The sequence below is a fragment of the Podarcis cretensis genome (assembly GCF_951804945.1).
Source record: "Podarcis cretensis genome assembly, chromosome: 6".
In the NCBI taxonomy this organism is placed as follows: Eukaryota; Metazoa; Chordata; class Lepidosauria; order Squamata; family Lacertidae; genus Podarcis; species Podarcis cretensis.
In genome coordinates, this window is record NC_137175.1 from 100,681,824 (window position 1) to 100,709,044 (window position 27,221).

Below are 27,221 nucleotides of genomic sequence, written 5' to 3' on the forward strand. Positions count from 1 at the left end.
GTAATCACTTAGCTGGCTGAAATCATCACTGACCTCGTCGGGACTCACTTCATGTCAGGGCCTGTATTGCAAACTGAAGGTAAAATGGCATGAAATAATCCTCACATCCCTTTAGTCAAGAGCAAGAGAATAAATAATGCAATTGGTTTTTTAATAATAATAATAATAATAATAATAATAATAAAATAACGATTTCCAGCAGTAATACAGCACACTTGCCGTCTCAGTTTTTTCTATTGCATTTTTATAGAAAAGTGGTATAGACATTTTAAATAATTATTAAAAATAATATTTTAAATGCATAAAACCACTGAGTTTGATCTCTTTTAAAGCACATTTAGTGATAGAAATGTCATTCTTATCAGGGGTAAGATTAAAGAGGAACCGCACCCGCACCTGCTCAAGGAGAGCAACAAAGGACCCTCCTTTTGTGTGTGCCCCCCCCTCCAGCCATTGCTTACTAAGGGAGGGTGAACAGAGGGCCTCGCGTATCTCTTTCTACTTCTCTTCCCAAAGCACCAGCCTATAGGTTATTCCCACCCATCAAGCTTAGCTGTGTACTGGAAGCACTGGAGGAATTTGATTTAGCAGATGAAAACGCCCCCAAAATGAGAAGAATCCAGCTGGGCCCTGGTCTTCAGGCTGTTCTATTCCTCTGCTGGTTTCTCTAGTTGATAGGGGCCACTGCAGATCAGTGATGGAGGGGAGAGGAGAGAGGTGATCTGGCAGGTTGGGTTTGTATTTGGGAAGATCCAGTGGGGAAAGTGACTTCTATCTTAGGGATGTTTTCAGTGCTCCCAGTTGGGCATAAGAATGTACAGTCATACCTTGGATCCCGAATGGCCTGGAACGCGGATGTTTTGGCTCCCGAACGGCACAAACCTGGGAGTGGTTGTTCTGGTCTGTGAACGTTCTTTTGGAACCTGAACGTTCGACGGGGCTTCCGCGGCTTCTGATTGGCTGCAGGAGCTTCCTACAAGCAGAACCTGTTATGTGGATGCACATTTACAAACTTAAATTTGTTTGATACAGTGGTACCTTGGTTCTCGAATGGCTTGGCTCCCAAACAAATTGGCTCCTGAACACTGCAAACCTGGAAGTGAGTGTTCTGGTTTGCGAACATTGTTTGGAAGCCGAACGTCCGACATGGCTTCCACGGCTTCTGATTGAGTACAGGAAGCTCCTGCAGCCAATCGGAAGCCATGCCTTGGTTTTTGAATGGTTCCGGGAGTTGAAAGGACTTCCGAAATGGATTAAGTTCGACAACCAAGGTACCACTGTATATTATAATATATATGTGCCATTTTCAAAAGCCATTTTCTAGCTCACTCTCAACATCTGTAGCTCTTATGCTACAACAAGCAATGAAAACCACGATGGAGTGACCCAACAGGGACTTGTTCATTTCTCAGTACCAGATAAGCTATGCAAAGCCCCCTCTGTGGTCTGAAATGGTTCAGTCCAGACATACAGTAGGTTGTCCACTCAGGGGAGCCAATTTCACAGCACTTCAGGAAGGCCACGAGCAGCCTTTGGCAAGTCTTCAAGAGAAGCAAATTCCTTCACTGAGAAACAATGTCAAGCATGGTTGACCCACCTCAGATGTCGTAAATGCATTTATTTATTTTAATGTACACAGACATGTGCACATCCAGCTAGTCAGCAAGAGGTTTAAAGAGATCTACAAGTCTTCTCCTATCGAGAATGGCTGCCAGATTCCGACTCTCTGAGCTTTTTTGGAAGCAGCTCAGATGAATGCTGCTTCCTGTGATCAAATGCTGCTTCTGCAAATGTAAGAAGATTTGGAAGTGCTAGAAGTGCAATGATAATATGAGGAAAGGACTTGTGGTGCCTTCTGTGGTCAGATGAGAAGCCTGGGAATGCTGCTGGACCTGGCTATCCTTTTGAGGACCGGGTAGGGGCAGTGACCAAGAATGGAAACCAAACTAACCCAGCAGAATAGAAACCAGAACTGCTGACATGGTTCTCAGTGAAAATCATTTTCTTGGTAAACAGAAACTTAGTCCTACTGCTTTGATTGCATGAGGGTTGAAGAAACTCAGGGCAGGGGGAATTGGGAGAGAAGGTTTGCTGCATATGTAAGGGCTTTTTGAAATTGCGAGAGAGGAGGGAGGAGAAGTGCTGGGGCCAGGCACCTTTGGCTTGTTGTGGTGGCCTAGTTGAGCAGGCAGTGGGCAGCTGGTTTGGCCATGGATGAGTGTTTGGGAAATGCAGTGGGAAGAAGAAGTGCAGGGAATCAACTGGTGTGTTGATGTATTTGTTTTGCTGCCTGCTGGCCACATCAAGCATCTCCTTGAAAAGCAAGCTCAGGGGCTCTTGAATTTGCATTGCTGCCTGCCAGCCATGTGAAGCAGCAGGCAGCTGCTTGAAGGACATCTTGAATATGCTTATGTGGTGGCAGGCCTTTTTGGAAGGGAAGAAACAGCTGCTTGAGGTGGGCCTCAGTCGAATGTGTGTTCCTGTGGAAAGGGAGGAGGTGCTTTCCTGTTCTTGCTCCCTGGCCTACAGCAGGTACTGTTTCGGGGTGGGAAGTCCAGTGCAGAAGAATCATTCTCACCAGGATTTTTCCAGCTGCTTGCCCCACAGCAGGGTCCAGGGACTGATTCCAAGTTGTTGAGGTGCAGGCTTAAACCCTCATTATTTATGTTAAGTTGTGGGTGAACATATCAGACGACACAGCGATTCTTCAAACAGCTCTTGTTTATTCACAGGCCAGGACAGAACTGAACTGAAGGGTTCAGTCAGCCTGCTTATATAGAGCTCCAGTACAATGTAAATGTAACAATTTTCTAAAACTATCCAATCACTGAACGTCACTTTCGATCCCTTATTTGCATAACTATCTACAGTACCCCCCTGCTGGCCCAGGGTGAGAACTTCAGTACATAACAATTTACATCTTCATTACTGTTGCTAATGATACCATGGGGGTGGAATGTCATTATTTGTACCATTTCATATACTGGCCTCTTTTCTTTTCCAGCTCTTTTGGAGGTGACAGTCATTCTTTGTTGGACCATGATTTCTTTCAGTGGTGTAACCAGGGGTTGTTTCACAAACTGTTGTAGTCTCTGTGTGTACTAAGAAGGGTGTGAGCAGAGACGCATTGTACAATGTTTGAGCTTCTGTGGCTTCTTCTTCTTCTTCTTCTTCTTCTTCTTCTTCTTCTTCTTCTTCTTCTTCTTCTTCCCCTTGCAAATATAGTTAGCCTATTTCAGGAGATGCCTCTTACTTGAAGCTTGACTATAGCACTGCTGTGCATTAGCTCTGTTAAAAGTCCTGGCCTTAAGGATTGTATCTCACTCTGCGTAGGATTCTAAATGTCATGACATGTGGTTTTAAGCAAGACAGCATGGATGCATGTACAAGAAAAATGCAGAGGTGTGTTAGAGAAGTGTGTACTTTGCATGTGAATTATTATTAAATACAGGTAGGTAGTTGTATTACCTTTAGCTTTCCTTTTAAATAAAAGCCCTGCCTCCAAAAACCATACTTTAAAAATACAATTTGCACAGCAGTTTGCAGTGCAAGCCTAACCATGTCTGTTCAGACATATGCTCTATTGAATTCACATTCAGAGCTTACTTCCAGATAAGTGTGACTACAATTGCAGCCTAAATCTCTGAGAATCCAAGGAGTTTCCACTGTGCACATTTCTCCTCTTCCATAGGTGTACTTAGTTTTCAGACTTGCTTTCATGTGGATCATTTTTATTTCTTGCTCTAAGTGTGAAGCAAGCAAGGAAGCAATCTTGGATTGTTGAATGGGGGGAGGTCTGCCTTCTGTGGGGGCCTCAAAAGCGGGAAGTGGCCTCTGTTTTCCTAAGACATTTTGTTTTCTTCAGCAATACTCTTTCCTGATTGTCCTATAAATGGCTTAAGAATGGCTGTCATAGATAATCACAAGGCAGTGGATAATATATGTCTGTATTCTACTGCTACAGTGTTAGAAATTATTTCTAGAGTGCCAAAGAATGTGGGCTGTCTGTACTTGCTTGCACTTCTGTTTGCTTCTGTTTTTTTCAGCTGAACAAGATTTAGCATCTTACATGCTTTGTACAATTCTCCTGTGAGCACTCTTGCTCTGTTTATTATAGATTGCATTAGTCTCAGTGACAATAGCTGTGCTTATTCTTTCTAACGTCAAAAGAGAAGCATATTTGCAAACTATCTGATAACTTCTACAATGTTCTTTTGGTGCTGCGCTGAGGCAGAGATTTGTTCCAGGGCTGCAAATGCACACAATTAATTTCACAAACATGTGAACATGTGGAACAAATGAAAACAACTAGAGGAATATGTAAAGGGAAAAACGGGACCAGATCCAAATATGCATGTGTAAAACATCACCCCAAGGCTCCTCCTCTGTATCATTTTTTAAAGAAATCATTTTCTGTGCAAAAAATAAACTAGGCTGAACTGGCAGAGAATAGGCAGGAATTTTCTTTGTCTTGTCAACCTTTTCCTTGGTTCTCAGTTTGGGAACTGCTGGAATAGACTACCTGTCCCATGATCTGCTTTCCATGAGCCCTTGCTTGTTGTCTGTGTTGTTCAGGAGCCTTAGGCTCCACTCAGCTAGTCTTGGACAATGTATTCTGACAGCAAAAGTCTGGTGCTGGATTTGGATGCTTTGCACAACAACTGAGCAGTCAGTTAACTGAGCCTGTCCATTAAGCAGGCTAAGGTGACCCGCCTCATTGAAGGGCAGCAAATGGTCAGTTATTGAAATTATTATTGCATGTTTAACACCATGGGTAAAACAATATGGATTCCTTGCTTCAAGCAAAATGCATTGGGCTGTTGCTGTGAGCTAGTGTGTTACATTGTTATGCTGTGGGATCCTGGTAATTTTCCTTGAGGTAACACGTTGCATACAAATTGCACACCCCAAGCAGTCCAGCTGCAATATTTGTCCATTAGGAGTGCCTCAAGTTCTTTCTAGATAGTGCTTGTGGCATCACAGATGACAAGCAGTGGCACTCACCAGTGCCATTTCTTCCGTTTTCAGAACATTTTATTTTTAAAATGGTACCTTTATTACTACCACTAGACAGCCCTCCTGAAACACACTAACTCCAGCAGATTAAGCATAGAAGGTGACCAGGTGAAGTGGCAGGACTCTTCCCAGCCCTGCCCCCCCCCATGTCTTCTGATAAGGTCAGGGCATCCTGGAGTAACACAGGACCAAGACAGGCTCACAGCTCACGGCCAGAGAAATTCGGAGGGAGATCTGGTTCTGCTCCTTCAGTATCAGCAACGGGTCTCACCGCCACATCCAGTCCATGTGCTTAGTGTATACGTGGCAAAAGTGCTTGGCACGGCACACAAAGGGGACTGACTATTGGGATGTGCGTGTGTCTGAGACAGGGAATCAAACATGGTAGTACTGTGGAATAATGGGACTTCGCAATGTATTTTTGTGCGTTTCTGAATAACACAGTTTGAGACTGTTGGTTTAATAGAAATAGCTGTGAAAACGTTAAGGACATAGGAAGCGGAGCTTCAAGGATTGAATAAGATTCCAAAAGCCATGCCAAGGATTTGAGTTTGCAAGTAGTTATTTGGAAAAAGAAAAGAAAAAGAGACTCTGCAAGTCATATAGGTGGTGGTGCTGGGGAATTGAGAATGTGAATGAGATATAAAAGGAAAATGAAGGCCTTGCAAGGACATTTGAAGAAAGAGGCTCCCTGAGCACCAGGCCTTGAACTGATTAAACATTTCAAACTGGGATTTATTGCGTGCTTGAGAAGGAGACTTGAAATGATGTGATCCATGGACGTATTTGATCCTTGCTTTTCATTTAATTGATCTACATAATAATAGATTGTTGATTAACTGAAAAAAACAAATGTGAATGCTAGAAGGATAAAAATAACGACCGTTAACCAGAAAATGGTAGACTGCAACCCTGTACACACTTCCCTGGAGTAAGCTCATGAATTCAGGAGGACTTTTTCAGAGCAAATGTGCACAGGAATACATTTTCACGTGTAACAAATGAGATGGAAACTCAAAGCACCAAAAAGGGAGGTTTAGAAAGTGTGGAAGCAAAAGTATTTTCCTCCCTCCTCCTCAAGCTCCTGCAGGTGGAGCTACAGCAATGATTTCAGCCTTGGTCCTGCCATTTAGCCAGAGGGAGGGAGCTGCTTCAGGCGGCTGCTTTTATGTGTCATGAAAGGGTAGAAAATTGTAATTTCTTGTGGTGGTGCTGTTGTGCTCTTAATGGCAGAGCGGAAAGGTGCCTGTGGGATTTTCTGCCTCAGCTGTCACAGTAACTTTTGGCCGCTCTTGCGTGCTGTGCATCCTGGCTTGAGGAAGGGAGCACAGTTTGCTGCCCTGCTTCAGACAGGAAAATGTTGTTATGGGTTTGCAGGGGGCAAGGGTCCCCTGAAATTCCTGGGTTCCAGGTTCTCCCCGTAATTTCTGAAATGGCTAAATGTGAAGTTCCTCAGGAGCAAGACAGGTGAGGGCAGAGTTGCCCTGACCAAAGGTAAGAAGGGGCGGAGTTTCTCCCCCAGGTGTGAGTTAGCAAAAGACCCTAGCAGAGTTGGGAAGGGGAGGTTGCCAGGGTTACAGGGGTGTCATGATGGGGGGGGGCAGAGGAAGATGCCCCTTTTACATGCAGGGCTGGCTGGGAGAGGCTGCACCCAGAGACCGGGAAGCATGGCTGGATTCTGTTCTCGACCCAAGCTTGCTGAAGCTATGAGCAGCAAGAGGCAGCCTCCCCATCAAAGCCAGGAGGAAATATGTGAGACTAAATCCTATTTCTTAGAGGCTCTGCCATCTCCACTGGGCCTCACGCCAAAGGAGCACAAGCCCCTGGAATCCTGCTTCATCTCGGCATTGGGGCAGCGTGTAACAATACCTTGAGCTGCTCCTGGTTGACCTGCCCACAAGCCAGTTTCAGGCCCCATCTATCGTCCTGCGTTCTCCTTAAAGAGCTCTTGGACAGCAGTCAGTTCCAGTGTGACAGACATTGCTGCAAAAAGTATTATGAATTGGATTACTGTGGCAGTGGTCAAAAGCAGCTCAGAAGTATAAGCCCTTTTTCAGATGTGCAGGAGAAACTGCTGTGATCAACCTCTTTTTAATTCTTCTTTTTAATTGTAGGACTGTCTGAAGGCTCTTTTCCTCCTTGGACCACCAGAATGACTCGCTGCCTCACGCAAGGTGTCTACACAAGTCAGGAACACACAATAATCTCAGCTCCATAAGGTGCGCTGATCATTTACAGAGGGGTGCATTCAAAATATGCGTGCATCATGAGGATTTGGGGTTTTATGCACAAATGTTATTCAGTCGTAACGGCTAGCACTGGGCCAAATGTGAAGGGAAGAACATGTTTTTCATGAACATATCTGACTCCTAGGAAATGTATTTGAAAAAGGGTGAAAGTATTGGTAGTGCAGCAGATCGTCCCGGCTTCTCCAATGCACCTTCAACCTAAGCTTATGTCGCCTTTTCCATCTCCGCTGCTCAGGCAGCGCCATAGCAGAGCCTCTTTAGAGTCCTGGGCAGATGCTTCTTTAGCCTTCCGCCACATTTCTTTTCTAAAATGGGTGTGCTGCTTCTTAAGGTACTGTAGTGTTGTCATAAAGCTAATCAGATTTGGCTATGCGGTGATATCATTGAGAGAAAACAAAGCCAAACAAGAGATGCCCTCATTCATGCTGGCATACAGCCCGGCGGGGGCTAGCCTTTTTCCCCAATTGAAGGCCACATTCCCTTGTGGACATTATTCTGAGTGCTGTGCATGGCCAGGGACTACAACAGGCTGAGCCACGAATGTGAATTTTACCTTTGTGTACTAGGCTTGTTTCTGCACACCTCCCTCTGTGCTCCGTCTTGGGAAGGGAGAGACCTTGTCCGCGTTCAAGGGCACGTTCCAGGTGGGGAAGGAGTGTTTGCACCAGTAGAGCAGGTGAGAAGGGTGCAGCCCAGGGAGAGAGGCTGGCTGAGACGGAGGTGTACCTCCGCACTCGTCCCATAGGAGCCCAGAGGGCTGTGATTGGGCGCCAGGCCTGACACTTCCCACACCAGCCATGAACTATGAGGCAAGGGCACTATTCCTATTCCTCATGAGCCTGAAAAGAAAAAGAGAGAAGTCAGTGTGCAAATGGGGAAAACTTGGTTGCAAGAAAGAGGTTCATTAAGCGCAGCCCTAGTAATGAGGATTGCAATTAGAAATTGTTGCTTTACAACAAATAGGATGAAATAAAATCATCATACACAAAGATTAATTTCCCATGAAATCATGAGAGCTGAAATTAAAATGTAGCAAAAGAGGATTGAATGGTGATAATTGGATACCAAGTGCCAGTCAGGGGCCTGCGGCTATTTTATGGTTAAGCTGGAAAATGGGGTGCTTTGAATATACACACATTCACATATATACTGCTGTGAAACGCACCACACCAATTTTGGCATGCTTGACAAATTTCATGTAACAACAGCAGAAATACATGGCAGCTACTATGTGATATACTTCTCAGTGTGAAATAATCAATGACAGCAACGATAGTGAATTTCTACACACCAAATTATGTGGGGGTGCAGTTAAAGGAAGTTAGATTGCTAAATTCTGTCTATTTTACATGTTATTGTCTTCAGCTGTCTAATGAACCATTGCAATAACTTTAAAAAAACAGGAATTGATCATACTGGAGCTTGTTCAACAGCAGTAAAACACATTCCTTTTGTTTTACAAAAAAAGTGACTGAGTGATTAATAATTGGGGCCCTTTAGTCCCCCACCATCATTCAAGGCAGGAGGCTTAACCCTCCTTGCCAATATTTTCTTAGATAGGAAATTTAAGATATTGGGCAACAGCTAACTCCCATGGTGCTGAGAGCTGATTCTTTCCCTGAAAATTGGGGTTTAATCACATCTTATCAACTGAGTGTTAACTCTGAGCTTTGCTAACATCTTTATAAACATTGATAAGGCAGAAGTTGCAATGCTCAACCACCTGAGCTCATGAGGGATAGCAGAGTAAGCAAATTAAATATTGCAGCCAAATGTAAGTGTAATTAAATGCAGCCTACCTTCTTGGGAGGGACAATTGCTTGCTGTGTGCTTGGTAGTCCACGTTTCCTGAACAGATTGCAAAACTTCCACAGAGACAAGCCCTAGCAGGAATGGGGGACGCCAGCTGTCCTGATGTCCACTGAAAGTCTAATTCTGCCAAGAATGGAAGTGACCAATATTGCCTCACCTTGAAAACACCTTCATCTCATGGAAGGGTGAGGGGGAATGAGAGGATCTGGTGTCAGGGATTCATCCTGGCCAGCAGGGAAGAGTCCTCACCCCACCCCCTCTATCCATTCTGCCTCACCCCACCAACCCCCAGGATGTTGTGGGGTCTGGAAACCAAGTACTGTGCAGAGCAGCTGAAAGAGCTGGGATGAGGATGGAGGAGGAGCTGCCTGGAGAGCCATCCTTGGCTGCACTTAATGCGGGTCTTTGATTTATTGTGTTTGCCCTCAAGCAAATGTGTTGTAAAAAGTGGGATGATACAAATACATATATCACACTATTCTGCTCCCAAAGGAGCTGATTGAGAAGCCAACTCCTGCCAGAGAGCTCTCCCATCCATCTCCTTCTGCCGTGTCTTGGGGTCCTCCACATTTTGAGAAAATATAGTGGAAGTGGACAAAACATCAAATGCACATGACAGTGTTTAGGCACTAGGTGGAAAAAAGCCCAGCGGAAGTTCTTCTGTTGGGGTACCTGAGGAAGCGTTTGCGGCCTGACTCCTAGAACTCACCAACTTCCCGTTTATCAAGCTCCACACTTGTAAGAGTCCTCTTTTGGAGATTGCTCATGAGTTCCCTCCGCTTCCAATGTGTGTTTCAGTTCTCCCCCTCTTCAGCCCACACCCTTCTTCTGCAGTCCAGCTGGAACACAGAACGGATGCAGAGGCCAAGGCAAATGTTGGCCCCACCCTCCACCATCTAATTGAATGCACCTTCAAAGCCAGCAGGCTGATCTAATTCAACTTAGTGCCTGCAAGGTTGGCAATTCTTATTTAAAACTTCAGTGCTGGGTTTTTATAACTCTTCATTTGATGTACAGTAAAAAAACAAAACCCTACCATAGTAAGTTTCATTGCATTGTAGTTAAAGTTTTCTTTTAGACCATTATAATATCCAATCCCAAAACATTGTATTTATTTCTAATATCACTCAGACTAAATATGAGCAAATGCTCTGTAATGATTTCAATTTAAAAAAAAAAGCTGATGTGTTAAAGGATGATCTGTTTGGAGAATGTTTTCTGCATTGCAGTTTACAGATGTCGGATAGTCAAACAAACTACTGCAAAACTAATACTTGGTTGAACTAATGCAAAAATGTTTCATGAAACACTTTGGGATGGTCTTAATTCAAAATAGTAGCTGGCACCCCAATGTCTACAAATGACAAGCTGTGGGCTTATTTAAATGTTGGTGTATGGGACTTCCGGGTTGGCACCATCAGCTAATGGCGGATTTCCTCTGATTCGGAGGGGACCGGCTCCGTGGAAATCGGGTCTGCACCGCTACGGTGAAGCAGGGACCCTACAGGAGTCACAGGCAGGTGAGGCTTGTGAACGTGGGACTCGGCGGGCACACTTTGCGCCCCCCCAACTCGCAAGGAAACCCATTTACGGGCTTTGGAGCGGAGCGGGGTGAGCGGCGCGGTGCTGTGAGGCAATTGCTTCTTTCACGGAGCGAAGCCGCATAGCCGTTGCTGGAGAGCGCTGACTTTTTCCTGGGACAATTTGATCATAAAAAGCAACTACCCGTGAGTAGGGAAAATTGGATTTATTTAAAAAGAGGGGGGGGGGAAGACTCAATTGGATACCGAAGCGGGGAGGTCTAAACAGGAAGTCGGCCTTCCGCTTTGTAGATAGATCAAAGCAAAGAGACTTTAAGCTAAAGCGTTGGAATTACGCTTGAAAAGGACTGTTTTCTAACTCGATAAGTTTCTGAATCCCCTTCCTGGGAAGCAGGAAAGGAAGGGGGCTGTGTTTTTGGACTGTACAAACCTGCAAGAGAGGGGAAAGAGCTTAAAATCCACTGCTCAAACTTGGGAACGGTCTGCCAGTGAAAAAGACTGTTGCTTTTTAAACTGCGTGCTAGCTGTCAATAGAAGGCTTTTTGACAGCAAGAGAGATACATTGTGACCAGCTTTTATACTTTGTCTGCTAAAGGGAGAGAAAGCAATTGGAAGGTAACAAAAATTGGAACTGTTTCTTTTTCTCGGTTGGAGTTTTTTTTTTTTTTAAAAGAAAAGTTTTGGGGTTTTTTTGGACTATTGCAACTGTTTCCACCTAGAGGGACCCTTAGAAATTGCTACAAGGGGAATTTTCCACTGGTAAACAGGAACTGTGTATCTGAGACTGACCTTGGCTCTTCTACTGTTTTAGTGTTATGGCAGATGGGAAAGAGAAAGTAGACTTGTCATTTCCAGACAGAACAACGAGGTCTGGGAAGACCTTGGGGCAGCGAAGGCAATCAACTGCTGGCCTTCCTACTTTATCTGTGACTGTACCAACACAACCTAAGTCTAGTGGAATGTCTTCAGAAGATGCTTTAGCGAACGCATTAACTAAGATTAATGAAACTTTGTTGCAACTCAGTACGAGGGTTGAAGAGACTAATAAGAGGGTCGAGGAGACAAATAAGAAGGTCGATACTGCAAATAAAAAAATTGACTTAAATACAGAAACGTTAAACAGTCTGGGACAAAAGGTTAACAGTAATACAGAATCTATTCAGAAATTGTTGCAGGAATCCACCTTGACCCAGGAAAAAACTGCTGCTGTGGAATTTAAGGTAACACAATTGGAAACAGAGAAGGTTCCAGACCTTCAGAAACAAATTGAAGAACATAAACTGACGTTGTCTATGATTGAATTTAAGGAAAAACAGACAAACCTAAGGATTAGAGCTGTACCTGAACTGGAGAAGGGCACCCTGATAGATTTTTTGACACAAGAATTTGCAGAGTTTTGGAAGTCAAAATTGAAACAAGAAGAATTTAAAATTGTGAGGGCTTTCAGACTAGGAAAAGGAGGAAAGAAGGTCAAAATAAGGGATTGTCTGATTACCCTCCAATCTAAAGAAGAAAGAAACAAAATTTTGGGTTTGCATTTCCAGAATCCTTTGATAATTCTGCAATCAAGAGTGGAAATTTTCAAAGACATACCGAAACATCTTTTGGATCTTAGATTCAATTTTGGAGACCTGGTTGCCCTTCTGAGAAAGAATAAAATTATTTTCAGGTGGGAATTCCCCCAAGGCCTATCTTTTAGCTACAAAGGAAGAAAGATAAAAATAAGATCAGTGGAGGAAAAAGACAAGTTTTTGGGAAATCACGAAGAAGACCTGCAGAAAGGACTTGGAAAAGAGCCAGAAGCTCTGGACAAGAGTCCACCAAAAAAAAGGGAAACCAACGCCACCGACTGATATAGACAATCTACTGGGTGCTGTTGGAGGAAAAGCAGAGTAATTACATCATGACACTGCAAGCATTAAGTTGGAATGTAAATGGACTGAATTCCCCGGAAAAGAGGCGCAGAGTTTTTCATATATTAAAAAAAGAACAATTGGACTTGATTTGCTTACAAGAAACACATGTGACAAGGCTGCATCAGAAGATTCTGAGTAACAAAAGATTAGGAGAGGAATTTATTTCATCAGATAAAGTTAAGAAAAGAGGAGTAGTACTTTATGCAAAGGAGAGCCTGTCACCGAAATTTTTATTTAAAGATGATCAAGGAAGATTTGTTGCAATTGAAATTCAATCACGAGGAGAGAAGTTCCTGATAGTAGGTATTTATGCACCGAATGAGGGGAAATTGGAATTTTTCAAGAAGTTGCATGGAACTTTGATGGATTACCTGGACTATAATATGATCTTGATGGGAGATATGAATGGAGTGGTGTCCACAAATATGGATAAAGCCCAGAGACAGGTGGTTACAAAAGATGGCAGATTACCAAAGACGTTCTTTGATATGGCTCACAATATGGACCTTGCTGATATTTGGAGAACTAAGAACCCCTTGGGAAACCCCTTGGGAAGAGAAGGAACTTTCTTCTCTGAAGCCAAAATGACATGGACAAGAATTGACCAAATTTGGGTAACTAGGGGGCTGACCCCGAAGATTTAAAAAGTGGAAATTTGCCCTAAAACTTGCTCCGACCATAATGCCATGAAGATGGAAATGATATTAACACCAATTGGTTCCTTTAGATGGAGGATGAATGACTCTTTGTTTAGGAATGAGGAAGTGACTAAAAAGGCCCCAAAAAACTTGAGAGACTACTTTGAGATAAATATGAATACCACTACTGAAAAAAGAGTAATTTGGGATGCAAGCAAAGCAGTTATGAGAGGGTTTTTGATACAACAGAATGCAATTAAGAGAGCTCAAAAGGAAAAAAAGGAAAAAATCTTGGAGAAAATAAAGGAAGGAGAAAAGAGACTGAGGGCAAACAATCGGCTAACAAATGAGGGCAAAACCAAAATCACAGGAGATCCTGAAAGAGATAAAGCTATATCAAGTACACTATATGAAATTGATAAATCAGGAAATAGAATGGAAGATTAAACTGATGAGACAAAAGACATTTGAATCGGCTAACAAATGCGGGAAACTGCTGGCTTGGCAAATGAAAAAAAGACAAAAACTCAACACCATTACCAATTTGGTAGTGGAGGGAAAGAATATACAGAATCCTGTGGAGATTAGGAAGTGCTTTCAGAAGTATTTTAAACAGTTATATACACAGGAGACCTAGAAAGAAATTGATATTGACCGATTTTTGAAAATAAATGGATTACAAAAAACCTCTCAAGAGAATAAGTTAATGCTAAATTATAAAATAACAGATCAAGAGGTGGAAGGAGCCATTCAGAACATGAAATTGGGCAAAACTCCAGGGCCGGATGGCCTGACTTCAAGATATTATAGATTTTTGAAAGAATGGCTAGTACAGCCTTTGAAGGAAGTCTGTAATGAAATACTGGAGGGGAAAAAGGCACCAGAGTCGTGGAAAGAAGCTTATATTACACTTATACCAAAAACAGAATTGGAGAAGACACAGCTTAAGAACTACCGTCCCATATCTTTGCTCAATGTGGATTACAAAATTTTTGCTGAAATTATGGCTAAAAGATTAAAAAAGGTTTTGGTAGAAGAAATCCATAAAGATCAAGCGGGCTTTCTCCCGGGGAGACACGTGTCAGATAACACAAGGAATATAATTAATATTTTAGAAAAATTACAAGTGAATATTAACACTAAAGCAGTTTTGATATTTGTGGATGCGGAGAAAGCCTTTGACAATATTTCTTGGAGTTTCATGAAGAAAAACTTACAGGGAATGGGGGTAGGCCAAGGTTTTGAAAACGGTATAGGTGCAATTTACTTAGAACAAAAAGCTAGGTTAATTGTGAATAATGTAGTTACAGAAGAGTTTAAGATTGAGAAAGGAACACGACAGGGTTGCCCAATCTCTCCATTGCTTTTTATATTGGTCCTGGAGATTTTGCTTAATATGATTAGAAAGGACCAATTGGTTAAAGGTATACAAGTCGGAGCTAAACAGTATAAATTGAAAGCTTTTGCCAATGATTTAGTCTTGACATTACAGGAGCCAGAATCCAGTACTAAAAGAGTATTGCAACTAATTCAAGAATTTGGTCACGTTGCGGGATTTAAGTTGAATAAGCTGAAAACTAAGGTGTTAGAGAAGAATTTAACAGTGATTGAGAAAGAGAGGTTTCAGAAGGAGACAGGATTAACATTGGTTAAGAAAGTGAAATACCTGGGGGTTAATATGACTGCTAAGAATGTGAATTTATTCAAAGATAACTATGAAAAATGTTGGATGGAAGTGAAAAAGGATTTAGAAATATGGTCAAATTTGAAATTATCATTGCTAGGCCGAATTGCTGTGATAAAGATGAATGTTTTGCCAAGGATGTTGTATTTGTTTCAAACATTACACATTTTGGACAAGGTGGACTGTTTCAAGAAGTGGCAGAGAGATATTTCTAGATTTGTCTGGCAGGGCAAGAAGCCTCGAATAAAATATAAGATTTTAACTGATGCTAAAGAAAGAGGGGGATTTGCCCTGCCAGACCTTAAACTTTATTATGAATCAGCCGCATTTTGTTGGCTGAAAGAATGACTGCTTCTGGAAAACACAGATATTTTGGACTTGGAAGGTTTCAACAATGTATTTGGGTGGCATGCATATCTGTGGTATGACAAGGTCAAAGCACATAAAGCGTTTAAAAACCATATTGTCAGGAAAGCACTATTTAATGTTTGGATAAGATATAAGGACTTGCTTGAAAATAAAACTCCAAGGTGATTGTCACCAATGGAAGCTAAGGCTCTGAAAAAACTCAATATGGAGGCAAATTGGCCGAAATATTGGGAAATGTTGGAGCAAGAAGGAGATAGATTAAAACTGCAGAGTTTCGACAAACTAAAAAATAAAGTGCGAGATTGGCTTCATTATTACCAAATAATGGAGGCTTATAATTTGGATAAGAAAATTGGTTTTCAGGTGGAAAAATCAAAATTGGAAACAGAATTGTTAGATCCTAAAACTAAGAATTTGTCAAGAATGTATAACTTGCTGTTGAAATGGAATACACAGGATGAAATGGTTAAATCTGTTATGATCAAATGGGCACAAGATGTTGGACATAACATTATGATGGCTGACTGGGAAAAGTTATGGACCACAGGTATGAAGTTTACGGCATGTAATGCTTTAAGAGAGAATATAATGAAAATGATTTACAGGTGGTACTTGACACCAGTCAAACTCGCAAAAAATTATCATTTGCCCGATAATAAATGTTGGAAATGTAAAGAGATTGAAGGTACATTCTTTCACCTTTGGTGGACATGCCCAAAGATTAAGACCTTCTGGGAGATGATCTATAACGAAATGAAAAAGGTATTTAAATATACCTTCCAGAAGAAACCAGAGGCCTTTCTCTTGGGCATGGTCGGCCAATTGGTGCGAAAGGAGGATACAACTTTTTTTTATGTACGCCACAACAGCAGCAAGAATACTCATTGCAAAGTATTGGAAAACACAAGATCTACCCACCCGGGAAGAAAGGCAGATGAAGGTGATGGAACTCATGGAACTGGCTGAGATGACTGGCAGAATCCGGGACCAAGGAGAAGAGTCGGTGGAAGAAGATTGGAAAAAATTTAAAGTTTATCTTCAAAAATATTGCAAAATTAAGGATTGTTAGAAAGAGGTTGGGAAAAGAAAATTATGTGGTTTTAGCAGAAATGACATAAAGGATTAAGTAAAAAGGAATTGGTGAAAGAGAGAGTGTAAAATTATAGTATATTAAGACAAATTATTAAGATAAAAATAAGGTTGGAAGGATTTGCTGAAATAACAAATTGAATTAGAATACAAAAATGGGAGGTGTGAGGTCAAGGAAATAAGTGAATGTAAGCAAGTGATGTATAGGTTTGATTTGTCCTTTATCCTTTTTTCTTTTTTCTGTTTTTTGATGGTGTATCGTTTTTTCTTTTTACTTTATTTTGATTGTTATTTAATCTTTAAAACTTTAATAAAAATTTATTTAAAAAAATAAATAAATGTTGGTGTATGTTACATGAACTGTTAATTGTTTAGCCTTGTGTTGCAGTGATATTATATGTATTCTTTATTGCAATATTGTATTTAGATTTTGAACTTGGAAGATGGAGCAAGGCTTGTTTTCGGCTCCAGAGGGTAGGACTTGAACCCGTGGCTTCAAGTTACAAGAAAGGAGATTCCAACTAAAATCAGGAAGAACTTTCTGACAGTAAGGGCTGTTCAGCAGTGGAAGAGTTTCCCTGGAGAGGTGGTGGACTCTCCTTCCTTGGAGGTTTCTAAGCAGAGGTTAAATGGCTCTCCGTCATGGATGCTTTTGCATTGCAGGGGTTGGACTAGATGACCCTTGGGGCCCCTTCCAACTCTAGAATTCTGTAATTCTGTGAACTGCTTAACTACATGTTAAATGCCATGGTGTAATTTTTAAAAAAGGAAAGGTTTGAAAGAACATAATGTAGATCATAGAAGCATATGTATATCATTTTGCCTTCCCATTTTTCTCTGTTGAGACTTGGGGTGTGATTTGAGCAGAGAAACAGCAGGTAGAGAGTTAATGTCTCCTTCCCCAAGCTATTTTTTCCCAAGGCACTGGGGCTCTGTTACACATATTTGCATGTAACAAGCGGTTAGTTCCTGGCTTATTTATTGACCTGAACTTTTGGGCTGCAGCTAGCTTTTATCAGGCATATTATGTATATATTTTAAGATGAAATTGCTGTCAAATTTAACTTGTGGCCAGTTAGACAAGATCAATCCTCTTATTAGTCATGTTATTTCCAAGGGCTTCCCTTAAGAAAAAGGAAAAATTCTTTCCTCATGAGTCACTAACCAAGTGGTTGTTTTTATATAAACTTTCCTTTAGTTGGTTAGAATTGGAACATGACCATCTTATCTCCCACTCTTTCTGAAACTGCTTTTTCCTTCGTTTTTTAAACGTTTCTGCAGCGCTCTGTTTGGGTTTGGTGGCGTGTTTTCCTTCTGACACCTATTTTTTGTTTTTTTCCACGTACTTTCAGAAGCCACACAGGGAGAACATAATTTCTCATTACTGGAATGAGAAAAGTCCTATGATTGCATAGGATCCTACTAAAGACCCGCTTCTCTAGCTGGGGAAGCTTCTTCAGCTGTTTCCGGAATGGCCATATCTTGACAGCATGGCTGTTTCACAGAACAGGGGCAGCCACACAAAAAGCCCTGCTCTGGGCTAGGCTTCCGAGGTCGCTGGGCTCTTCCACAGGCTGTGGCCCCTCCTGGGCGTACAGGTGCTGCTTGTGACCCCAGAGCATGAATGAAGCATGCGTGTTCCCCTTGGCCAAATAGCCCTGCTTGGAGAGAGGGATGGCAAATCTGTCCAGTTCCATTTCGCAGCCCAGGGAGTGAGAACAGAGGCCCAAAATATGGGCAGGCAGCAGCCAGGCTCCCAAGTTACCCTGCTTCTGCCCACAGGGGGCGCCACTCACCTGGGGAGGGCCTCCCCTCGCCATCTGCCAAGGAGGACAGCTGCTTGTGGACCAGAACCTGTGTTTATGTGCTGCACTTTGCAGCTGCTGTGTTTTCAAGTATTCCTGCCCATGCCTTAGTTGGGAGGAATTACCTTGCTGATGTGGAATTAAATTTTGGAGGAAGCCTGTCCCCAGACCAACAATTACTTGAAGGAGTTTTGTCTTGCTAAAGTTCTGACAAAGCTATATTACAAAAAAAAAAAACCACCCCCAAAACAGTTGTTGTCTTCATCCCTCATACTACCACTATTTTTTTTTAAAGCAAGGTGATTAAAGGTAAAGGGACCCCTGACCATTAGGTCCAGTCGTGGCTGACTCTGGGGTTGCGGCGCTCATCTCGCTTTATTGGCCGAGGGAGCCGGCGTACAGCTTCCGGGTCATGTGGCCAGCATGACTAAGCCGCTTCTGGCAAACCAGAGCAGCGCACGGAAAGGCCTTTTACCTTCCCGCCGGAGTGGTACCTATTTATCTACTTGCACTTTGACATGCTTTCAAACTGCTAGGTTTGCAGGAGCAGGGACTGAGCAACGGGAGCTCACCCCGTCATGGGGATTCGAACCGCCGACCTTCTGATCGGCAAGCCCTAGGCTCTGTGGTTTAACCCACAGCGCCACCCACGTCCCAGCAAGGCGATTACAAATTGCACAAATTATTACAAATTTTATGGCTGTTTAATACATTTTATGTCACCTCTACGGGCCTCGTTTTGGAAAAAAATGGAAAGAAAATGTGACCTTATTTTTAATTAATAAGTATAAAGGACAAATAATAACAAGGAAATAAACTACTGAAGCTGCCCAGCAAGGAAAAGGAACTGATCAATTGGGAAATAACTGAGAGACTATTATTAGTAATGCCGCTGCCATGCTCAACAGGGATGAGAAGCAAGGGTGACAGCTACAGGGAGAAAGCTGCCAGTTAAAAGACATGGTGTCCCGTCCCCCCAACCTCAAAAGCCCTTTGCCCGTCCACATTGGATATGCTGGCATACAACTGAATTTCTGTATTTTAAATACACTATGCCATGTGTAAAGAAGACAACACATTAAACTCTGCAATGCAGAGGACCGGCAGCAAAGTCACTCGGATTCTCTGCTATTAATGAATGAACAAAGGGTGGCAGTTTCACACAAACGGCCAACTCGTGTGGAAACGTTACAAATGTTCTGGTCTTTGCTTCTGAAGTAAAAGTCCAGCAGACCCATCAGAGAACTAGTCTCAGGAAAACTCCCGAGTTTCCTTCTGGTTGCTAGATGTGCCTGGAAAAGTTTTCCGTGCCCTCCAAGTAATTTTTCAGAGGGTTTCTAGGTCTCAAGAGAGGTGAAGTCCTGTGCAGAGAGCTGCTCTCTCTTCTCCCCGATAAATGGCCGGAGTCTCCTGAGGATCGTGAATTGGGGAGGGGGCTGTCTCTTGCCAAAACGGGCGCATTCCACTCCAGCTTTATTTCCATTTCCATTTCAGTCACTTTGAAGGATATTGGAGCTCCCCCTGCTGCTGTTACTTCAATGCATTGGAAGTTGAAGGAATGGTTACTACAAAAGTGGGACACCTCTCTCTCTCTCTCTCTCTCTCTCTCTCACACACACACACACACACACACACACACACACTTCCACCCTCCAGAGCTGCTCATATATCCACTGTACAGCTACCTGTTCTTAACAGTAATCCTAAAAATAACCTCATCTAGTTCATGGTCCATCCGAATTCTTGGATGGTGGATTGCAGAGCAGCCCCAATGTGAATTGTTCTGCAGGAACATTATTGGGCTTTTTAAAAAAAGCATAATCTTTGCAATCTTTTTTAAGGAAAAAAGCAATTAAGAAGTGATTAAAACCCTTCAGCTCACCCATTCAGGAACTGGTAATGTTGTTCAAGATTTATACTAAATTCTTCCACTTGGACACTTGGAGCAACATATCCAATAATGAAATTATACAAGAAACACAGCTAAGAAAATAGGAATATTCTTTATAAATTCTTTTTTGAACAGACGAGCCTAGCAGACCCTAGCTGTCCCCAAGCCTATCACGTAAGGTTAGACATAAAATTCCTGTGAAAACCATGGATAAACTATCAGATCCCAATGGGCATTATATACATTTTTAAAGAGAATTTAAATCAAGAAATAACATTGGAATGTGACTTTGCCTCCAATTGTGGTTATGTTTCTTTCTTTCTTTTTGAAAAAACATTATCTAAAACAGAACATTGGGTGGCAGGAGAAATAAGGAACATGGTGATAACGCCACAGGCTGTTCTCTGACATGTATGATCTTCCCTGTCCTCCCCACAGAATTTGAACCCAAATATATTCATATCCCTTAGTTTGGACGCCTTGAGGAGGGGTTTACATAGGAATCTAAAAGTGCATACCATGGGATCTAACTTTCCCACTCTAGGTGATTATGTTTCCCTTAATATGAGATGAGTGCAAAAAGGGGGGGGGGGTCCTGTGTACAGGATTGGGGGGGATTCTAATCTTTGAGGGATGCTGCTAAGCACTAATGGGACTCCTGTGGGGGCAGACCTCAGATGCTGAGCTTCTTCTCTAGAGTAAATCAGGTGTGCCTTGGATGGTTCAGATTGGCTGGGAACTCAACAGAGCAGAAGGCATTTGCAGTTCCTGTAGGTTTTGTGCTGCTGTGTCTAAGCTCTGACCAGGGAGACCACAACTCAGAAGAAAGGGCTTGCGGCTACATCACACTGGTCTCGTGGCATGCATGCACACTTCTTGCTATTTTATTTACTCACAGGTAAACAAACTCAGTAGAAAAACATCTCTTTTCAAAAGGAAGTGGATACGTTTGGTATTTTCTTCCCACATCTGGGCAAAAAAATTATGCTTCTTCTTTGCTCTCTTAGAAATGTTAAGTTTTCACACCAAAGGAATAGAGAAAGTTGGTTTATTATATGACATGGAAGAGACATGCATTATATATAAATGCTGCTTCCGACAGCAAAATTGCAATGTAAGCAGGCAGCAAATCCTGCAATACACACACCTTGATCTAAAGAGAGATGAAATGGAGAGTTGGGGAGGAAGAGTATATCTGTCCTTAAGCACATGCATGTTGGTTCCTTGGGTGCTGAATGAAGGTCCTTGTGGGAGCTAGGAGAGCCACTGGCTACACATTTTAGGGTTCCTTTCTGCCCTTTTCCTTCATGGAGAAGGGAGGAGGCTTTGAGGTGAGCAACTCCCAGAGTTCCCAAGGTATTTCCCCCAGAGTTCATGCCCATTTATCACCTCACCATCTTGCAAATTAAGAGCTTGGAAGACTCTCCTTCTAGCTGGCTGTGACTGAGCGGGTTCCCTTTTGTCTCTGCCTACAAATTACCCTGACATTATTTTGATGGTCTCCATTCAGGGGATGAACAGACTGTACCTGGTAACGAAATCAGCATGTGCTGGCCTTTATGCAGGGTGTGAGGAAGTCAGAATAGACCTGAATGCCTTTCAGGACACAAGGCTGGGATCAGACTGGTAGCAGGGTCACTCTTGTCCTTTTAGGCTATGTCAGCCTTTGATACTTCTGCCATGATCTGCAGTAATAAATGATAGAATGAAGTTCAGATTGACCCACACCTATTCACAAGGCCCCAGTATCTCAGCGGAGATGCAGTTTTATTTTTGTTTTGGCATCAGCAGCTGCCCTTCTTAGGGCCTCGCCTGCTTTACATGAGGAACTTGGAGAGGTCTTCCTTGATTTCAGCTTCATCCCAAGGCCCGTGGATGTTGTCTTTGAAGAGCTGCAACTTGATGAGGCAGTAAGGACACAGGCAGGAGATGGAGACGAGAAGAAGGGCAAAGAGAACCATGCCAACGCTGGAGATGGTCAGCAGGCCCACCAAGGCAGACAGAGCAAAGAGCAAAGTGGCGACAACATAGCAGCGGGGAGTCTGGGCTTTGAGCTTCTTTTGCAGCATGGGCCACAGGGCAAAGATCTGGATAGCGAATGTCACCATGACGAAGGCGTGCAAGGAGCGAGGCAACCGCGAGGCCAAGCAGACCGAGGCAAAGATGGCCATGTTAAGGGACAGAGTGCTGGACACAATGGCAGCATTGGCGCCGTAGTCATAGAAGATCAGATGTCCTAGGAGCATGAGAGAAGACATGGCATAAATTGTGTCTGTGCTGATGGACTCAGTCAGTGTTTTCAACACTGGGGAGAAGCCGTAGGTAAAGGCCACAAACACCACTGTGTTTTTCAGATCTGCCCAACGCGTCTGGCCGCTCTGGTTTCTCCCCATTCCTGAGTCCAATACGTCAAAAAGGACGTAACCTATCAAGGAAGTCACCAAGCCAGCGCCAAATAACCACTGGGGAGCCAGCAGCCCCACATCCATGTACCGCCAGATGACGACAAAGACGCAGACGCTGCACAGCTGCTGTATGACCACTCCGGACTCAAACACCACCGCCCGGTACTGGTACTTGCGGGCATGGATGTTCTTGCGTAGCTTCTCTAGGAAACTCTGGTCCACATAGTTATCAGGAAAGGGCTGCCTTTTATACAACACTTTCTGCCAGCGCTGCCGTGTGTTTGGTCCCAGCTGAGCAGGCAGCATGATTCCGGCCAAGTCCCTGTCTCACAGCTCTTCCTTACAACATCAATGGATGATGAAACTCATGCCCAGACTTGTCCCTGGTTTTCTAGGTCACTGCTGGCACCTAGAAAGAAAACAAGTCCATCAAGCCAAGATCTGCAGGTCAAAAGCACAGAGGCCACAGAGAGAAACCACCAAGAGAAGCTGTGCTACAACACTTGGGGACCCCACCATCCGACTGTTTCGGAAACAGGGCCCACTATCTTGGCTCCTCCTAGGCAGTCACATTGCTTGGCTTCTCCTTCCTCCTGCCCTTCATGATCATCAGTAACCAGAAGTCAACAAAATATGTTGGCTTTACTTGGGAGCAAACACGCCAAGGATTTGGTATTTAGGCTCCATGTGTTCTTTCTTATATAGCACCCCAAAATCTCTGGCCTCCTCTTGTGCAAGCTGGGCACACACGTGAAAGTTGTTCAGGGGAAACCGAAAGGGGGAGGAGGTACCTTACATATGTGTGTGTTTAGCTCCCAGCACGAAAATACCTTTATGGTGCCACTTCTGTTCACTTCCGTCTCTTGAATCAGTGCCAGCGTCCCTCCGCCAGCTGCCTGGAACTGACTTGCGGGGCTGGAGATCCCTCCGTTTCCCAAGCCAAGAGTCCCCAGGATTCCCACGGGCCGCCGCTCCCTCGGGGCCCCAGCCGGCCAGGCGGCGGCTCCCGGATCGGCGCGCAACGCAGCTGGCAGCCCAAGCCGGCGAGAGCGCAGGCTGGCAGGCATGCGCCCGGGGCGGGGAGGAGGGATGCCCAGGTGCCTGGTGGGGGAGGCCGAGAAGGAGGGCAGTGGCGGCTCCCTGCCTCCCTTCCTCGTGTGCCAAGAAGGCTCCTCTCCCCTCCCGGGCCGAGCAGCACATCCGGACGCACAGGTGCCCCCGGGAAGGAGAGGCGAGGCTTCTCCCTGGCAGGCGCTGCTCCAGGGGAGCTGGAGACCCCCCCCCCACAGGACAGCCGGGAAGGGGTTCCCACCGACGCATCTGGTCGGCCCCGGTGAGAAGTTGGTAGGTTTACTGGCTGGTTTAGGTTCACATCCAGGAAACCTGTTTCTTAACTAAGAATGGCTAAAATATTGTGGAACTTTAAAATAATAATTGCCCCCCCCCAAAGATTCTGAGGGACATAAGGAAACTCACTGAACACACACTAGGGAGTGAGCCCCCTGGAATGCAGTGACAGAAGTAAATATAGGATCAGACCACGTGTCCTGGGGTTTATATTTGTTGTAAATAGGTTTATTGACCCAGGGATAGTGCCCATTCATCCCACTTGGCTCAGGTGTAAAGACAGATAGTACCTGCCTAACCCTAGGAGGAATTCCTGCCATAAATTCAGACATCTGCAAACTCAAGTTTCAAGTGGTTGGCATTTTGGGGTAAAATATTGGGGGGGGGGGTTAAGCCTTGTGCATGTACTAAATGGACATTTTGACTCAATTTGACACATTTGCATTATTGCATGCTCAGAGAAAAAAAGTCCTTTCACCTGTGCATAGGTTTCTGGGTCAAGCATGACCACCGGACATAGGGCAGGGTTCTGTCCCATGAAATACGCCTCTGTTGGCTACCAACTGTATTATGTCATGGGTCAAATATCATCTGATTCAGTAGCTTTACCTGCTAGCTAGAGCAAACGGACTTTGGCATCGTTGTCACCAGGTGGCCTGTGTGCCTGTAAGCTGTCACCCTCCAGCAGGGCACCTTTTGGCAATATTTTTTTTTTGTCAGTGCTGATGTTTTCAGTGGAAGTTAAATCAAATTCAAACCAGCCCTTATCCTCAGTAACCTCAGATTACAGGAAATCCCATAGGAGAAATGCTTCTGATCAATGCATTCAGATCCACTGAGAAGAGCAGGGGAACACAGAGTGTTCTTGGTGTGCACATCCGTCCGGGAAAGTGCTAAGAAGTGTCAGTTTTTCCTTCCAAGTATTTTGTGAGTGGGCCTCCTAAAAATGGTTTTGGGAGGAATAGGGCTCCCAGAACACACAGGCAGTGGGAGTTGGCAAATTGATGAAAAAGGTTCCATATGATGTCACTGAACCCGATTTTCTCAACAGACAGAAGCATCAGATATAATCAGGCTTGTACTAAATATATTTACTCATAATTAAGCTCTCCCAAAGTTCAGTGTGGTTCACGTTCTAGTAAGCATACGTAAGATTACAGCGTCAGCAGCACAAGTATACGTGCAAAGGTCATTTTGGTGATAGTAAATGAAGCCCACTCAGCAAACTGGTCTTGAATGACGCTTAGGTAACTCCTGTTCTTGATGGATAAGGTCCACTACCTGCACCTCACATGATGTTTGTTTCATTTTGCAGGTGTAGCTGGGGACAGCGTGACAATAGTGGTCTCTGATTTCAAAACTAGAGATTCCTATGGGACATTTGGGATTTTAGGTTGCTCCGCCTCCCATCTTGCAATAGCTTCTGATGCCTTTCCAGATTTCTCCCCCAGGGCCATAAAAATGTTTCATATAGCAAACTGGAATCAAAACAGGCTGGCTTGTAGGTAACAAAACAAGCTCCCTTGCCTCAAAGCTGAGAAGGCCCATGTGCCCAAAGTGCAGGCTCCAAAGTCTTGCCTAAGTGAGGGAAGTGGAGAGAGACTGAACTTCTTGCTGGAGCCCCTTCAGCTTGTTGGTTGGCATCCGTCTGTCTTGAGAGACAATGGAGTGCGCCTCTAGGGGTGAAGTCAGTCACTGTGTTAGCAGCACTGAATGCTCTCTTCCTGAGTGAGAAGACATATATATACACTCAAGATCCATGCAGCTTAATTCCCAAAGTCTGCCAACTGGCAAATTTCCATTGTGAGAATTTGTGATAGATGAAGTGAATTTCTTCATACACAGAGCTAGATTGTGGAAAACAAAAGAAAACAGGGGCAAGTCAACAGAAGACGATGGAAGGGAATGGGTAATGAATTCACACAATTTGAAATGCAAAATTTCAAAATTAAAGCTTTTAGTTCCAAAATTTAAATTATTTATTCTGGCAGCCATTTTTGGTTAATTTTCATAGAACTATGGGATCAGGTTTTGAAAGTACAAATAACAAAAACATCAAAACAGTGAGGGTGTTTATGTACTAAGTGTTTATGCAATAACTGCATTTTGTTCACTTGTTATGTGACATCATGATCAAATTTGTTCTCCTGTTTCCCCATCTACAGTGCTGCCAAGGAGTGTGGTGGAGTCTCCTTCTTTGGAGGTCTTTAAGCAGAGGCTTGACAACCATATGTCAGGACTGCTCTGATGGTGTTTCCTGCTTGGCAGGGGGTTGGACTCAATGGCCCTTGTGGTCTCTTCCAACTCTATGATTCTATGATTCTATATGGCTACCCAACCTCTGCTTAAAAACCTCCAATGAAAGTTTTCACTTCCCAAGGGAGACTGTTCCACTGTCAAAGTAGTTCTTACTGTCAGAAAGTTCTTCCTAATATTTAGTCACAAACTCCTTTATTGTAACTTGAATCCATGGGTATTAAGTCTCACCCTCCAGGCGAAAACATTCCTCTTCAACAAGGCCCTTTTAAATGTTTGTGGGGGGAGGGGATTGTTGGTTTATGGGCTTTTTGTTGTTCTTTTTATTATGTATTTTGTGTTTTTATCTTGTATTTTTATGTTGTGAACTGCCCTGAGATCCATGGATGAAGGGTGGTATACAAATTAATCAGTTATTCATAAATAATGAAAGGATTAAGCCCCCAAATATCTGCTGAATCAGCTGCTAATGTGAGCAAATTATCTGGAAGCAAAGGGGGATTCAGATTGGTGCAAGTCATAATGCATCATAAGAATACATACTTGTATCCAGCCTTGCCAATAAAATAAATATACACCAGCCTACAAACATACTGTTTTAGTGCATATGGTTGTATGTACCTAAGTGTCACAGAACAGCTTTTGTAGCCTATCTGGCTTGCTACTCTCCTCCTGAAGACGGAGATCTGTGACTTCATGTTGACTGGTTTTGTAAATCTATCAAACACAAGGCCCATTTCCCCCCTGACTTTTCTTGTTTAGAATGGTAGTTTAACTAGTTGAAGCTGAAGGGAGTGCAGGGACACAAGATCCCTGCTACGGAGCCCTACGAATCCCAGTCTGCCTGCCTGCCTGAGCCCCGGGCGGAGCTCGCTCAGGGGGCTCCTCTGCTCCCCCGCCAGGCCCTCTCTCCCTGACTCCCCTCCCCGGAGCCAGTCTCTCTCCCCGCGGCGGCAGCGGAGCAGGAGGAGGCCCGCCTCCGGCCCGGCCCGGCCCGGCCCACTCTCTGGCCCGAGAGCCCCGACTCACCCGGCCAGGCAGCCCAGGAGGAAGCAGGAGGAAGCCAGGAGCAGCAGCCGGCGGGGAGGCTCCGTCATGGTCTCCGCCGTCTGCCTGGTGGGGCCCGCGGGCGGCGGCGCATCCTCCCGAGGGCCGGGGCGGGCGAGGGCTCCGGCAGCCGCGTCCGCCGCCCGCGCTGAGCTG

The 27,221-nt window shown here is 43.9% G+C and overlaps 1 protein-coding gene and 1 long non-coding RNA gene across 4 annotated transcripts; one reads left to right on the plus strand and one right to left on the minus strand.

Moving 5' to 3' along the window:
* Positions 1-21,044: 21,044 nt before the first annotated feature.
* On the minus strand, positions 21,045-27,197 carry PIGC (phosphatidylinositol glycan anchor biosynthesis class C). Of its 3 annotated transcripts, XM_079982529.1 has the most exons (3): positions 27,048-27,190; positions 24,372-24,455; positions 21,045-22,824 (listed from the first exon to the last, which is right to left on the minus strand). In XM_079982529.1, the coding sequence occupies exon 3, from the start codon at positions 22,719-22,721 to the stop codon at positions 21,828-21,830; it is 894 nt and encodes a 297-aa protein (XP_079838655.1). In that variant the 5' UTR covers positions 22,722-22,824; positions 24,372-24,455; positions 27,048-27,190; the 3' UTR covers positions 21,045-21,827. The 3 variants fall into 3 exon arrangements, with proteins under 3 accessions (XP_079838655.1, XP_079838656.1, XP_079838657.1); XM_079982530.1 differs by lacking the exon at positions 24,372-24,455 and having other exon boundaries at positions 27,048-27,197; XM_079982531.1 differs by lacking the exons at positions 24,372-24,455; positions 27,048-27,190 and adding an exon at positions 23,246-23,385.
* LOC307219384 lies at positions 23,552-25,426 on the plus strand. The gene is made up of 2 exons (XR_013840388.1): positions 23,552-23,759; positions 25,078-25,426. It is a non-coding gene; the product is annotated as an uncharacterized lncRNA (long non-coding RNA).
* Positions 27,198-27,221: the final 24 nt, after the last annotated feature.